This window comes from Pogona vitticeps, chromosome 3, assembly GCF_051106095.1.
Source record: "Pogona vitticeps strain Pit_001003342236 chromosome 3, PviZW2.1, whole genome shotgun sequence".
NCBI classification, from domain to species: domain Eukaryota; kingdom Metazoa; phylum Chordata; class Lepidosauria; order Squamata; family Agamidae; genus Pogona; species Pogona vitticeps.
Genome location: NC_135785.1, coordinates 89,655,314 through 89,671,289, shown reverse-complemented (window position 1 = coordinate 89,671,289; position 15,976 = coordinate 89,655,314). Strand labels below are relative to the sequence as shown.

The 15,976-nt window shown below is 40.1% G+C and overlaps 2 protein-coding genes across 4 annotated transcripts in view; both read left to right on the top strand.

Annotated features, from left to right (window-relative positions):
- The window catches only part of MCU (mitochondrial calcium uniporter), a 120,089-nt gene extending 112,966 nt beyond the window's left edge, over positions 1-7,123 (top strand). For all 3 annotated transcript variants that reach the window (XM_020783152.3, XM_078391362.1, XM_078391363.1), the window contains exons 6-8: positions 782-985; positions 3,366-3,482; positions 5,116-7,123. In XM_020783152.3, coding sequence (XP_020638811.3) covers positions 782-985; positions 3,366-3,482; positions 5,116-5,193 — 399 coding nt within the window. In that variant the 3' untranslated portion in view covers positions 5,194-7,123. The remainder of the gene's footprint in view (positions 1-781; positions 986-3,365; positions 3,483-5,115) is intronic.
- Positions 7,124-9,346: 2,223 nt separating this feature from the next.
- The window catches only part of OIT3 (oncoprotein induced transcript 3), a 55,094-nt gene continuing 48,464 nt past the window's right edge, over positions 9,347-15,976 (top strand). Inside the window, exon 1 of the mRNA XM_020783153.3 lies at positions 9,347-15,724. Coding sequence (XP_020638812.3) covers positions 15,655-15,724 — 70 coding nt within the window. The 5' untranslated portion in view covers positions 9,347-15,654. The remainder of the gene's footprint in view (positions 15,725-15,976) is intronic.

Sequence of the window (15,976 nt, the reverse complement as noted above, 5' to 3'; positions counted from 1 at the left end):
TATGAGTTCATAGAACAAGCCAAATCCCCTTCAAGATGCCCATTGAAGGGCTTCAAAACAGAGTGGAAGTTCTGTTCTGATGGTGGGAAAGAGGTCTGCCAACAAGATAGGATGTCATTGTGCCACTGGTGATGTTCTCATCAGCAAGAGGACCCCCAAATGTCACATTCCAGAGTTAAACCTGGAGCAGTTAAACCTTCCTTGCTTCTCTGTGTGGCCCCATAATGGGCTCATAACCTGTGCTGTTTTTCCAGCTTGAGTAAACTGGTGGGGTTTGGAACTAGAAGACTGTATACCATCAGCAGCACTTATCCTTGGGGTTGTTTCTTAAGATTTTTCTGTCCCTTTCTGTTTCCTTTCTACTTATGTGGAAACTAGTTGCAGAGTGGTCTTTAAAGGCAGTGGCTTTTTAATTATTATTAAAAGGTACCTAGCCGCCCTCCCCCTCTTTTTTTTCTAAAATCCAGTAGCAAGTCCCAACAAGAATTGGTCTTTTGAATCAGTAGAACTTACAAAGGAGTGGCCTCATCAAATCCCCACTGATCCAACAGACCTTCGCTAGTTGCAACTTACTGTGGGATTTCAGCCACTGTTGCACTGAAGGAATGAATTGGCAGCCATTTTTAATTTCAAATATGTATATCAGTATATTAGAAAAAGCACATTTATACCAATATTTAAAACGTCCATTTAGTGGATGTGGGTACTATATATTGTCCTTTCTTTGAAAAGCAGCTACTCAGAACTATGATACTTTGGTCCTTTTTTTTCTTTTCTCCAGGTTAGGATGGAAATCTGCAGAAAAGCAGAGAAGAGGACCACCTGGGTGCTATGGGGTGGGTTGGCTTATATGGCGACCCAGTTTGGAATTCTAGCCCGGCTGACTTGGTGGGAATACTCTTGGGACATTATGGAGCCCGTAACCTACTTCATCACATATGGCAGTGCCATGGCAATGTACGCCTACTTTGTGGTAACACGTCAGGTGAGAATTGATTATGTTTTATTCAACCTTATCAGAAATGTTTAGGAAATCAATTATTTTTCCTCATCTCTTTGCTCATTCCTTGCAAACCAGAGTAGCTGTTTTGCCTGCTTCTGAATGTTGGGCCTGGTTCAACATTCCATCAACTGATATGTGCATGTGAGTGGGCCATTATGGATACAATATTCATATCTCAAGGGCAATTCTTTTGGATTGTTGGTTCTATCCTGCCCCTGTTTTGCAGCTTCCAGGGCATCTCTACTGTTGCAGAACAAGCAGCTGCTCTTTTCTGTGCTTCCAGAATTGTGCCTGTTTCTTTTTTTCCCCCTGGTGCTCAGGAAAGAACGAATAGATGCCTGCACACTTATAAGCCTCTATAGTGGATAGCACAGCAATCCTACTTATACCACAGAGAGCAACTGCAGTTCCTACCAGATTTTAGTGGCAATGGCAGTGGTTTAAAATTCAAGACTTTTGTGTGATTCTTCCTAATTTGCATTATGAAATATTTGTCATGACAAAAAAGCTAACCTAAACAGATACTAGGAAATGTTTGTTGTGACAGCAGAGCAGAACCTGAGTACTCATGGTTCTAAGAGCCTTGAAAAATCCATTGCTGCATTGTCTTCAGATCTTCTTTTTCTCAAACCTTGAAGGCAATTCCAATTTGTTTCTGTATGTGATTTGTGACATTGGTTTGTTGTTGTGAAAATGGATGTATGCCTTTTGGGATTGTACACAAGGAAAAGGTGCTGGCTGGGTTGATTGACAGATGAGTGTTGGGATGCTCAAGTATGGTGCTGAATGCTGATTGTTTTATGGGAATGAATGGGGGGGTGAAAGGAGAGACAGTAATCTGTATAGAAGCTTGTTGGGGCTTGTGTGGTATAGAATAGTCTGTTTATGAAGTGTGTTTGTATGTGGTGAAGAAATATAAATGTTTATTTTTGTTAATGTTAGTATATTCAGAAAGTTATCTTTACCTTCTCCTCCTATTTGTTATTTCAAAATAAATCCATTTTCCTTTGTTCAAAAACAAATCTTGTCATATTCATTCTAATTAGCTTCAATAAGTTTTTTTAGCAATTAATCAAGGAATTACACACACACACACACACACACACACACACACACACACACACACACACACACACACACACACACACCATGTTGGCACACTATGCTGAAGATTTACACAGTGGTTTGATCAAATAAGTTCTTAAAAACACCCACCAGTATTAAAAATCTGAAAACAATAAATTTCTCAAATATTAAAAAAGAATTAATAGCATTATGCTAAAAATGTTAGGTAAAAGATTTACAAAAAGCAGGTTTAAAAACAACAAAATATAAACCATCCCATTTATTGTCTCCTAGACACCCAGTCACTGGAAGGCACAATTAATAGAGGAAACCTCAAATACTTGGAATGGTGGGGGATTGGTTGTTTCTGGTAAAATATAAGACCCACAAGTGAATAGGTGGCTGCTTGTGTGGTAGTTGTGCAGAGTGCATACACATCTTAGGTATGTGAAGCATGCTTACAGTGGGTATGGATGACTGTCCAGGCTGTTGAGGAAGTTCTTGGGAGTAAGTTACCAAAGCAGAATCTGTGCTAGAGAGAATATGTTGCACATTTTCATATCTATGGCCACAGCTTCTTGGCTGCCTTTGTGTTCTTAAGTTATTTCCTATTCATTTAATTATTTCTGGCCTTTATATACCACCCATTAGTGCACAGCACTATTCTGAACAGTGTACAGATTTAAAAAACCAATCAAATAAAATACATAACCAAACAATAATGAACTGAAATAAGCTGGCACAAAGCCCTGATTGTGCAGTGTATACAAGCACAGAACAGAGACGGTTGCATTCAGAGGAGGCTTCTTAAATTTACATTCGTTACATTTGAGGCCAAAGCCCACTTTTCATTATAAGAACATTTCTCTGGGGGAGAGGGGTTGGAGTATCTACAGTATTCTAAGTGCAGTAGGATGCAGAGTGCAACTTCACTTCTAAAGTCATGATGACAAGGATCTAGGATTCTATTAAAAGCATGATGAGAAGGGTTTAGAATTTCTACTTGGACTTTTAATATCACCCATGATGCATGTTGTGCTATAGGTGATTTATATATATATATATAGCTTATCATTGTTCAGCTGATCATCAGCCTGATGTTTAAGATCCTAGCTATAAATCAGCTTTAATCAAAAATCATAATTAATGAATTAATGTATTATTAATAATAACTTATGGTAACAAATATTACATCATTCTACATTTAGTCAATGCCTGGATTAATTTGTCAACACTTTCCTCCTCTTCTGACCATACTTGTATTAATTTTTTTTCCTTTTGTGCTCACATTTTACAGGAGTATGTATACCCAGATGCTAGAGACAGGCAGTTTTTATTATTTTTCCATAAAGGAGCCAAAAAGACACGTTTTGATTTAGAAAAATACAATCAACTCAAGGATGCTATTGCTCAGGTAATGAAATAATTCCACCATAATGGGGCAGGAGGGGGAGTCTGATTTATCCTCATGTTGTGCTTGATAATTGATGGATATACTTGTTATGGCAGATGTTGTATTTTTGATTTAGATTGCCTATTTAGAAGAAGGCTGAAATGACAAATTAAACCTGCAGGTATACAGCATGGGAATATATGGTTCTCACAGTGTTCTGTAGTAATTAAAGAAGCACATTGTTATGAATGTGTAATAATCTCAACTGGTTATTTGGCAGCCACTTGAAGTCCCTGTTATCAGATCTGTTCTCCCATGGGAATGGATTATGAGCAGTGATGACTATACCTCAAGACTTTTTGCCCACTATTTGCAAGCAGGTTTTTTAGCAGCAGCTTGGCCGAAATCTAGTGTCACACTTGCAATAGCATTAGGATTTTCAGTCATCCTCTTCCTCCTGCAGGCTTTTACATTGTTCATAGCATGCTCTAGGGGGTATTCCAGCCCTGCAAAGCAATATATTGAGATGCTTGAGGGCCTTGTATCAGTAGAGGTCCATATTGGACAAAGCCCCATGTGGCCAGGAAGCCCCAGGTTTAATATATGCAAGAACATCGTGTTCTAACTGCTACAGAATAACAGTCATGTGAGTTGTCTATTCCCTCCCATGTTTTATTTTGTTTTTTTGCCCTTGATAGAATGTGGGGATATGATCCTACAAATTGTGTAAAATTACATCGCAGTTAAAGAGATGATGAGAAGAATGAGGCTGGTTCTCCAAGTTTTTGCTGAGGCATAGGTGTGAACAAGGGAAGAGACAGAAATAGTGGCAGACTATTTATTTATTTGTTTGTTTGCTTATTTATTTATTTATACCCTGCCCATCTAGACTTAAGTCTACTCTGGGCACTAACAATAATAGATAAAAGTAAAAATAATATAATAAAAACAAATATTTTATTTCTTCTGTTGGGGGGAGCCCCTCAAAGCATTGTAAAACAGCTTTGCAGAAGTATTCCAAATAATTTGGGTAGTCTGTTGTGTGACGCTGGATTTTTAGAGTCCATCTGTTCATTGTTTTATGGATTCAACCAATGCAATCACTTTGTCTCATAGAGCCAGTGAACATTTATTTCTCTTAACTGTCCATACCTCCTTGGTCCTCAGCTTCTCGCAGTCTGAACTGCCAGAACTTTTGAAAGACAGCTGGCGGCCATGCTTCCATGTATAAAATTATGTATTCTGTCATTGGCATTACCCTGGGTTCATTGGAGTGCTATATTGTTTCATTGTGTAGAGAAAATATGTATTATCTGGTTAAATGGATATACATTCTCTAAGAAAAGATACAGAAGTTTTACACAGCTTAGAAAGTCACTTGCTTTGAAGTTGCTGCAGCTGAAATTTCAAAACATTTCGGGATTAATACATTCAAATAGGTTACTCTGCTTAATTCTTTCTTCTGACCAAATGCCTGCAGCTAATATCTGTGTTTGTTTATTATCATTGGTTCAGATTATATCATGTATGTGTTGTCTCAAAATTTTCTAATTGCTACAGCTTCAGCAGTAAAGAAATCGAATTATGTTGCATTTTACTATTTTGGGAGAAATACGGTTCTTATCATTAGTATTTTTTCTCGTTAAATTTTCAGGCAGAATTGGATCTTAAGAGGCTTCGAGACCCCTTGCAGATACATTTGCCTGTCCGCCAAATTGGTGATAAAGACTGACCAGCAGAGGACCTCTGAACCCTGGCAGAATTGGCAAACCTGTTAATAGCTCTCGCCTCTTTAATTGAAGTACTGTAGGTGGCGGCTGGGAGGTCTTTTGGTTGCGTGGAGGGCTTTTTTTAAATCAGACAACAACCTTGACTGAGAAGGGTACAGTATGTTCCATCAGAAGATCAGGCATTATGGGATGTTAAGTCTTTTTCAAAGGGCTTGGCAGATATTGTCACATTCAATGTTTTTAATTTCTTGGTGAAAATATATATCAAAAAGTTGGGTATTTCATGAAGAGACACTCTAGGAGGGTGCTGTTCTCCAGCTTTGCAGTGTCTGCTTCTAGATGAAACAACAGCAGCCTGCTCAGCTCATTAAAATTGAAAAAGAAAATCTCCAGTTTCAGAATACTGGTAGTAATAAATAATTGTGCACTAAAGTGAAGAAAAGTCAAGCCATTGTAAGCAGCTATTACTGGTGATCTGAACTAGAGTTTTACTGCTGTTCACATGCACTCCAAATTGGACCTAATGTGTCTTTTTTCCTCTCTTTTGGTAGAATTAACATGACACTACTTTTTACCTTTAAAAAAATCATGACCTTCCTCATCTCTGCCCATGAAATATCAAGCAGATTTTCTCCCTTACTGGACGATTAGTGATTCCTTCAATTTTATCAATATCACAAACCAAATACTCCTTGTTCTGAATATTTGGTTAACTGATACCTTAATTTTTTTCCTGAATCCCATCTTAACTTCAACATGTCCATTACTCTGGATCGACTTATGCATATAAATGGTGATGTTGCATGAGAGAATTCTTCATTTTGAGTTTTGCAGAGGAAATGCTGCCATTCCCGGTCTTTCTCACTCACAATATGGTAACCACCTGAATTATCAAATAAAAGTAGTGTATGTGTATACATGTATACATATGCTATATATATATACATATATATAGATATATATATAGTGTGTATATATATAATGTATAGTGTCTCACAATCATGGTTCCTTAAAAAGCAGCTTTAGAACAGTGATGATTAAATTTGATACTTACCTAGCAAAATAAATGATATGTCAATGAAATTGCCTGGTTTAGAGGCTTTGTCAAAAGCCTGGAGCAAAGACACAGTTCCACACTGATTCCCAGCCCTCTGTTCTTTAAGTAGCTTTAGAAGAATGCTTATTGCCTGAGGGTTAGGATTTCTGTGGGGTAGCAGACTGCAAGCCACTCTCTCACTAAAAGAATTACAGAAATGGCACTCCTCGTCATCTTCCACCTCTGACCAAACGGCTGACTTTTTTCCTGAGTGGATCTTGCATCCTGCATGGGATGGAGCCGGCCTCTTCTTATCGTCCTGTTTGATAAATACAGTGGAGACAGGATGGAAGTTGGAATAGGTTTCTACGCCTAATTTGCAGAAAGGCCAGGTGTTTCCTTGGAGTTCACTCCTTCTCACTGTGTCAAGGCGAGAGGCTCCCACTTTCTGGAGAACCATGTTTTAAAGTGTACAAAATAAATATAAACCAGACGCCAGGTGCCTTTGCCAATGTGGAAATGCAGACAGGATTGTTGCTGCCTCCTCTCACTCGATGGCATGTTGGACCGAATGGATGCATGTTTCCCGTTGTTTTCCTCTTCCCACTTTTCCTCCTCTGTCTTTCATTTTTCACTTCTGTTTTCAATTCTCTTTTCCTTTTTTGATTTCTTATCTGTTTTATCCTCTTTGTATGCAGCATTTGAAAAAAAGAAACAAAATGAGCAATCCTGTAGCGGAATCCTTTGTGTGTGTTTGGGGTGAGGGAGGGGGCATGGAGAAAAGTCCTTAAAATAAAGTTAAATACTGAACATGTGTAAAATCCTGTATCATTTATTAAATATGTATAAAAGAGCAATGTACTTCTGGAACAATAAATAACTATTCAGTTTTTGAACTGGTGTGTTAAAATGTTTTTTTTTTCCCTTTGTAACCAGATCCATGAGGTCTTTTGTCCAGCATTCAATATGTAGTTTCATAGCAAACTTTCATTTCTATAGAATGATGTGTTTTGTTGCTAAGGCTGCCTGTGGGATAAAATAACACACAACAGGAAGAGAACAAAAAAATATCAAAATATGTGGTTCATGTACCGAAAGTTATACGGATTGACCTAAATAGATTTCATTTATTATTTATTTTATTCATTTAACTGATGTGCTGCCCACATTACGCAAAGGTCTCTGGGTGGCTTGGACCAATTAAAATACAGGAAAAAAGAGAAAACAATTAAAATGCGATTCATTTTTGTTTAATTAGGGGATACATCAAGCCGATTCTGTTTAAATTACATGGGCTACCAGTTGCTGCCCGGGCCCAATTCAAAGTGCTTGTTTTGATGTATAAAGCCCTAAACAGCTTGGGCCCTGGATACCTGAAGGACTGCCTCCTTCCCTATGAACCTATCTGGCAGTTAAGATCTAGCCTTGAGCCCTCCCTCAAGGAGGTAAGAGGGACAGCTTGTAGACAAAGGGCCTTTTCAGCAGCTGTCCCCAGACTATGGAACACCATCCCAACTGAGATTCGTCTGGTGCAGATGCTAATGACATTTCGGTGCCAGGTCAAAACCTCCCTGTTCCAGAAAGCTTTTAATTGAAATAATATCAACTGTGGGTCCTGATGGCAGTTTTTAGAGTATATATTTTAATTGTTTTATTTTTATTGTATTTTAATTATTGTAAATTAAAATATATTAATTTACCCAGAGACCTTTGGGTAGTGTGGGTGGCATATAAGTTAAATAAATAAATAAAAAGAAATAAAAGATATACTCTAAAAATTGCCATCAGGACCCACAGTTGATATTATTTCAATTAAAAGCTTTCTGGTACAGGAAGGTGTTGACCTAGTGCCAAAATGTCATCAGCGTTGGTGCCAGACGAATCTCAATTGGGATGGCGTTCCATAGTCTGGGGGCAGCTGCTGGAAAGGCCCTTTGTCTACAGCCACGCAGCTCAGTTCTGGACCAGCTGCAATTGCCGGACAGTCTTCAAAGGCAGCCCCACGTAGAGCGCATTGCAGTAATCTATACAAGATGTTACCAGTGTGTGTGTGTAACTGTCATGAGTCTCTGCTTGTCCAGGTAGGGCCGTAGCTGGTATAATTTCCGCAGCTGAAGGAAGGCGCCCCTGGCCACTGAGTCCACTTGGGCTTCCAGAGTTAGACTGGGGTCCAGGAGCACCCCCAGGCTGCGGACCCTGTCCCTTAGGGAGAGTGTAACCCCATTCAGGGCAGGGAAATGGCCCTCCAGCCTGTCCAAAGCTCCCACTAACAGCACTTCCATCTTGTCTGGATTGAGTTTCAATTTGTTAACCCTCATCCAGTCCATTATCAGGTCCAGACATGAGTTCAGCACAGAAACCGCCTCACCTGGATTGGTGGAAAACGAGAGGTAGAGCTGAGTGTTGTCAGCATATTGCTGACTCCTCAGCCCAAACCTCCTGATGACCTCTCCCAGCGGTTCCATGTCGATGTTATACAGCATGGGGGACAGTATCAAGCCCTGAGGAACTCCATGACAGGAACGCCATGGGACAGAGCAACTGTCCCCAGCATCACCTTCTGGACACGTTCAGCCAGGAAGGAGCAGAACCACTGTAAAACAGTGCCCCCAACTCCCAACCCAGCCAGCCTATCCAGAAGGACACCATGGTCAATGGTGTTGAAAGCCACTGAGAGGTCCAGGAATATCAACAGGGTCACACTCCCCCTGCCTCTCTCCCGGCAAAGGTAATCTTACAGTGCCACCAAGGCAGTCTCCATACCAAAACTCGGCCTGAAACCTGATTGAAAACCCGTTTCATCCAGCACCGCTCCGACATTTTGCCCAAATAAGGGAGGTTCGCCACTGGTTGGTAATTAACCACCAGCCTTGAGTTCACGTTAGGCTTCTTAAGGAGTGGCCAAATTACTGTCTCTTTCAAGGTGGTAGGGACCACTCCTCAAAGAGGTGTTCACGGCCTGGACCCAGGTGCGAACGCCCTGGCAGATCTTCCAATTAGCCAAGATGGGCAAAGGTCAAGCAGAGTGGTGGTAGAATGGACAGATCCGAGCACCCTGTCCACATCCTCAGGTCTCAACAATCAAAACTCATCCATTAATATTTGATTTAAGCATGGAACACTGGATACATCCCCTGATTCTGTGGTAACAGTGGAGTCCAACCCACTGTTACTGCAGTCCAACTGCAAATCTGAGTGATTTCCCCCTCAAAATGAATCGCAAACTCATCACAGCGAGCTGATGAGCAGTCCGGGACCTCCACCGGATTTCCCAGTTGAAGAAGATCCCGGACCACCCGAAACAGCTCTGCTGGATGACATTCTGAAGAAGCAATACGGCTGGAGAAATATTGCCGTTTCGCCAGCCATATTGCCATAGAATAGGCCCGATAATGGATTCTCTAAGATGAAAGACACTGATTGCAGCTAGACTGAGGTCGCCTTCCATGTCCCTTCCCCAGCCATTTGTTTTCCTCCTCCTCTGTGCTTATCTGTTATATGTTTTGTTCAGTCTTTTATTATATAATTCTGGTATAGATTACTTGTATGGTGTAGAAGTAGTTATAGTTGCATGTATATGTACCAGATAGGGTGGTTGAGAGAAATTAGTAAAGAGGAATGGGCAGTCCCGGGTTAAAGATGGATATGCTTTTTTGTTGTATCATTTGTTTTTTTTTTTAAAGTTAAAAACATATACATTTTAATGAAATGGTTTTATGCCCAACTGGAGCAAGTCTGAAGTTGGGGAGTTTGCTTATATCTGTCTGCCAACTCTCTACCCATTTGAAAGAAAAATCCTTGATGAGGTCCCTGTATATATAGGGGGCCTCATCAAAGATTTTTCTTGATGTCTTAGCATGTCCTGGATTATTCTACATAATAATCCCACAGGAAAGGTAATTCTGTAGAGAACTTGGTAGTAACTACTTATAGGTACTGCAGTTAGCCTTAATGAGTTGCTCTTTGTCTAACAAGGGTTCAGCAAACTTGCACTTTAAAATCATGTAACTACTTGGAGCTAATTTACTCCATTAGCTTAAAAAGTAACCGTTTTCTTATGTTGTTATTAGAGGGTGTTTTAGAGGCATTTTGCAAATTTTATGCCATTCTGTTATCAAACTTTATTCTTAGGTACCCCCAAATTGCTTCTGATTTACAGGGTTTGGAGTGTGTGAGATGTTCAAGGAGTGGTTACCAGTGCTACCCAGTGATTTTCCATGGCTGAGCAGAGATTCGAACAGGGGTTTGAAAATCCCTTACTTGACTTTCAATTGACCAGAAGCACTTCTGCCTTGTTTGCATTAAGTTTCAATCTGTTTGCCTCCATTACTACTGCCAGACACTGTTTTATAACAAGAACACCTTTCTTTGAGTTAGATGGGGGGAAAGAAATGGAGCTGGGTGTCTTCAGTGCACTGGTGGCATTGAACTCCAAAACACTCCTTAGTTTAATATAAATGATAAATCAAAGAGGGAACAAAACAACCCTGAGAGACATCAAAGGCCAAGATGTCAAACAGACTTCCAGCACTACCTTCTGAATTCAGTTCTCCAGGAAGGGCCAGAACCGCTATAGTGCTTCCAAGTCCTGTTCCAGAGAAACAGCTCAAAAGGATACCATGGTCAATGAAAGTTGTTGAGAAGTCCAGCAGAGTGAACAGAGAAACACTTCTTCTGTCTAGTTCCCAGCATAGATCGTCCACCAAGGTGACTAGAGCTGTCTTTGTCCCAAAACCTGAAGCTGAATTGAAATGCACCTAAGCCCATCCATTCCATCTTTTGAGTTGAGAGGTCACTACCCACTCAGATATCATGCCCAAAAAGGGGAATATTGGAAACTGGTCAAAATTATTTGATACAGTGAAGTTCAAGGAGGGATTGATGTTGCATACAAGTTACTCAGGAGTTTTGGACTGCAACTCCCAGAAGCCTTCACCACCAACTGTGCTGGCTGGGGTTTCTGGGAGTTGCAGTTCAAAAACATCCGAGTAACAAAGGTTAAGAACCACTATCATAGTGGATACAAAATTAAAAACATGTCAAAATCTTGAACATTTCAACATGCACCACCTTGGGAAAAAATACATGTGCAAAAGCAGGTGGATCAATTGGGAAAATGTAATTCTTTTAGGTCCAGGGAGTCAGTTGGCCATCCACTTTTTAGTTCCAATAACTAAAAATTATTCCAAAAGATTCAAAAGGCTTGATGAAATTTCTATGGGTCAGACCTAGGCAAAGCTAGTTGTGTTCAGTTTCCACTGAAATTAATTAGACTGAAACCGTGGCTTTTCCATACTCAGTGGTGTTAGAGGCATCTTTTTTTCTTCCTCTATCCCTGCTCAGTTACCCCATCAAAACATACTAGGATCACAATCCTTATTGATTCCTATCTGTTGCTATGTGTTATATGTTGTTGTAGGTCACTTCCAACTTACAGCGTCCCTAATGTGGTTTTAAAGGTGACTGAAATGATCAAGGAATGGTTTACCATGGCCACTCACTCTCCAGTGAGCTTCCATGGCCAAAAGAAATTTTGAACCCAGATCTCTTGAATTCTGGTCCAACACTATTTCCACACAGGTTTTGTAGTTCTTATTTTGGTGGAAAAGATAGAAAGCTCTTAATAATCTTGCACACCTGATGGAATAACTTTATGTTCTTTCTTTGTATGTGCTTCTTTTTGATGGGTTAAATAATTTGTTTTGACCAGCGTATTTCCCTTTCTTCCATTACAGCCATGTGTCATACCGTAACTGTCTCTCTGATCAACTGAAAGAAGCGCAATGAAGTATTAGTAACTAGAGATTTTTAAAATATGGTGCACACAGCTTCCATAATAAAGTACTGTACAAGGATATGACACTAAGCAAGGTTACACTTTTAGAGAGAGACTTGGATTTTATTTGCTCGTGATTTTTGCATTTATCCATTTTTGTGCACTTCAGCAGTCTTAGCTTATTTTGACCTGATTTATCTGTGTTTTCATTTCCAGTAAAGTTTCAGTTAAAGCCAAGTAATTTTGTTTTGTTGTTATTTAATTTTTGCTGGGATAGAATATGAGCTCACAGAGTCTTAGTGTAATTTGTTTACCAAAATGTGGTCTTCTTAGTTCCTTGACCCCCAACAATCAATCTTAGAAGCATGTCCAAGCTTATCTGGAATGTGCAACCTCCAGTAAATTACAAGCAGGACTGTGCCATTATGTCACTGGTCCACTGGTCACAGCTTCTATAATAAGCATCCTTTTTTTTTTCTTGCTCCTTTCTCTTTGTGATTTTGACAGACTGTGTTGGTGTAGAAGTTAACAAAAATTTATTATTTCACATGGCTTCCTGTCAAATTACGGCACTTGGAAGTGTATATTTTGGACTACAACTCCCATTATTCCTCAGCCAGCATGGCCAGTGGCCAATCCACTGAGGATTCTGGGAGTTATAGTCCAAACCAGTAATTTTCCCAAGCCATGTCAAATGGGATAATCAAAATGGGACCTACGCATTTCTTCCGTGGGATTTCTTTATATGTAGCAGATTAGGGAAGTAGAGTTGGCACCACCAGCAAAGATACACGGTGTACATACTACAGCTCTTTTGTTTTTTTGTTCAGTTTTGTTGCCCTCCTAGAATCTAAATGGATCAAAGGGCCATTAGGAACATATTCGAACACATTGTTATGGTGACTAATGATCTCTTAGCAGTAATAACTCTTCCAGTGTGATACTCCACATATTTCTACTTATTCATAAATGATTTAAATGTGCCTTACTTCTAGCACGCAAGTGTCTGGAGGCTAGAAACTCCTCCATCCCATATATATCAATAGCACATGATGGTCGGCAATGCCTTTGCACCATTTTTATCTTCAGAGCAGGACAAACATAAACAAGAGGCCACTGATCATCTTCTTCTAATGGTTTCCCATTGATCAGCTTTGTGGGTGCAGCTAGTATCGAAATGAATCATACAAGGTTCCAACTATGAGCCGTGGTTGGCAATGAAAGAAAGTATGGCCAGGAAATAGCATTATTATATGTTCTTGTACGTCAAGTGGAAATTCAGCTGAAATATGTCACTTTTTATTTGATCTTGAATTGAAGAATACATCAGCCTCCAAGTATCTATGACAGCACTTAATTCCCCTTGATCTGTCGTATTGTTCCCCTTCAGTGGCAGTTTATCTTTTGGGAACGCAAAATCAACAATTGCCATTAATGTCTATACAGTGAGAAGTTTGTTTTTTATTCTTGCTGGCTGTAAACTAGTCTCCACTTTGGCTTCCCCCTTTGCTGCATATAGAAAAATGTTAGACTATGCGCCAGAGTAAAGGCTAGAATCCTGCTTACTGGATCCTTTTAAGGATAAAAGCAGAGTAAAAATATTTTAAATAAATACATAAACAATTATGGATGGTCAATGGTCTAAATTGTCTGTTTATTCTAACAGTCTGCATTTGAAAAATTACTGTCTTTTGTAACTGGATGGTTAGAATACAACCATGGGTTTGCAGAACATGTTTGACATCTCATGCAGATAGCACCGAAAGATTTGTGTTTTAAGAGAATGTTGTAAGAGGAGAAAACATGTATTTGCTTTAATCTTGACCCTCAGCTGACCATTGTTCAGGTTCTCAAGTTTGCATGGCAACTGGGAAAAGTGAGCTTTTTAAATTGGGGTAACTTTTAGTTAGCTCTCCTTCCACAAGATTCACCACACATTCAAACACCCTATGCAGAACTGATCCACCCATCAGAAATAATGAGGTGTGACCACGTCTAGAGGTTTGTCCCAGGTTGATGTGAATTTCTCTGTACTGCCCCCTGGCATTTAAATTGTAGCCATTCACACAGATGTATTTAACTATCCATGGAAAGTATGTTTCAAGGACCCACATATTAAACAGTCCCCTTTGTCTAGACATGCTAAGCAGCTCCCTCCAAAGAACCCACATGGATGATCATGTAGGCAAAATAATGTGACTGGAAATACTACAAAAACACGAACAAGTCTCGCGGGCCAAGCAAAATATACTGCAGACATGTGCCAGAAAGTCAGATCTAATCATGATTAGCAGTAACAACTTTTGATGGAATAAATATCAGGCAGGCCCTTCGAATGTCAGGTTGGCAGAATCCCATTCTCTTGTGATATCAGGTCTGACGTCTGAGGCTCAGAAAATGAACTCTAAAAATCAGAGTCTCGGGTCCAACATTTAAGAACTGGTGAGCCTATTAAGCTCCACCCATATCTAAACTTTATTTGGTAAAATCACGAGATAACTCCAACTTCTTTGCTGCCATGCCCCAGCCTAGCTTTGAGTGACATTTTGAATCCCTTCTTGAACGGTGTCTCCTGTTTAAGCAGAAATACAGGCTGAAACTTATCTTAAAAGACATTCCACCCAGAAACAGTTGTTTGCAAATCCATAGTCTCACTAACAGACCCAGGAGACAGGGTTCCCAATTTGTGTTGTTATGTGCCATCATGTCATAGGAATTCATAGAAACCCTACTCGGAGTTTCAAGATAAGTGAAATGGTTAAGGACTCCAGTTCTGAGTCCTAGTCCATACATAAGCACACTGGCTATCCTGAGGGGATTTGCTGGGATGTGCAAAACTGCTGGGTTTTGATCCCAGCATATGTTGGGATCCATTCATAATGGCCAAGAAAGAAAGAAAGAAAGAAAAAGAAAAAAATGTGACAAATGGGTAGCCTCCCTAAGCATGCCTGTCTGGCTTGATGCTATTAGGGATTGCTTTTGTGTGAATCTCTTGCCTCAGAATTGCGGGGGGGGGGGGACCCAAACCTAAGGATGTTGACACACTTTCAGAGATATGTGAAATTGCCTTTAACTTGTAAAACAAAATCCCATTTCACTTGAAAGGGTCCACGACTGAGTGTAGACAGATGCTTCATCTCACTCACCCAGTGCTGTTTTGCTCAATTTTGACAGTCTGGAGAGTGTCCCTCAATCTACTACATTCTCTGGTTTGCCCTTTCCCCATTAAAGGAAACAGAATTTAAAAATGAAGGTGGTGATAATGTGACCCATCTCTCCTTCTTCCCCCATTTCCACAGGATGTCTCTGTGTCCCTTCCTTAGTGGCCCCTTTCAGATAAGATAGCCTCTGTTGGACAAGAAGACAATGGAAGGATGGGCTTCAAAACAAAAATGTGTGAGGAAAAAATAACCCTCTTTGTCCCTCAGAAGGCAAAGCTGCCTAAGGAACAGTTCAAGGCTATGGCTGTGTTTCATATCCCTCTCAACCTCTTCCTCAGATAAAAACCCCCCAGTATCTTTCAGATGTTTTCTCTCTCTCTCCATGTGTGCTGGGTTCTAGAGCTCCTAAACGTACCTGGTGTGATCGGCTGGTTTGTCTAAGTGAATCCATAACGTGCGGTTATAAAAGGATTATTTTGATGTTGTGAGGATGTTCCTGTTCCTGCTTTGGACTTTTTGCCTCTGTACTAAAGCACAACCCTTACAGGAGAACACAGTTGGTGAGTAGATGGCAAAGCTGTTCATTAGAAGCTGGAGCAGGCAATGTACTTGTCCTCCTTTCAGGGCACCCAAGTGGGATGTCATGCAGTGAAGTGCACAAAAGTCACCTCTTTGTTGTATGCAGTCTAGAGTTATGCTGGCATTTTCACTGCAGGTATCTTGTGTTTTCACAGCAACAACAAGTTCTGTGCTTGTGGGCAATCGGGATTCCATCTTCCTGTATCTAATATCATGAATACCATCTTTCCTTA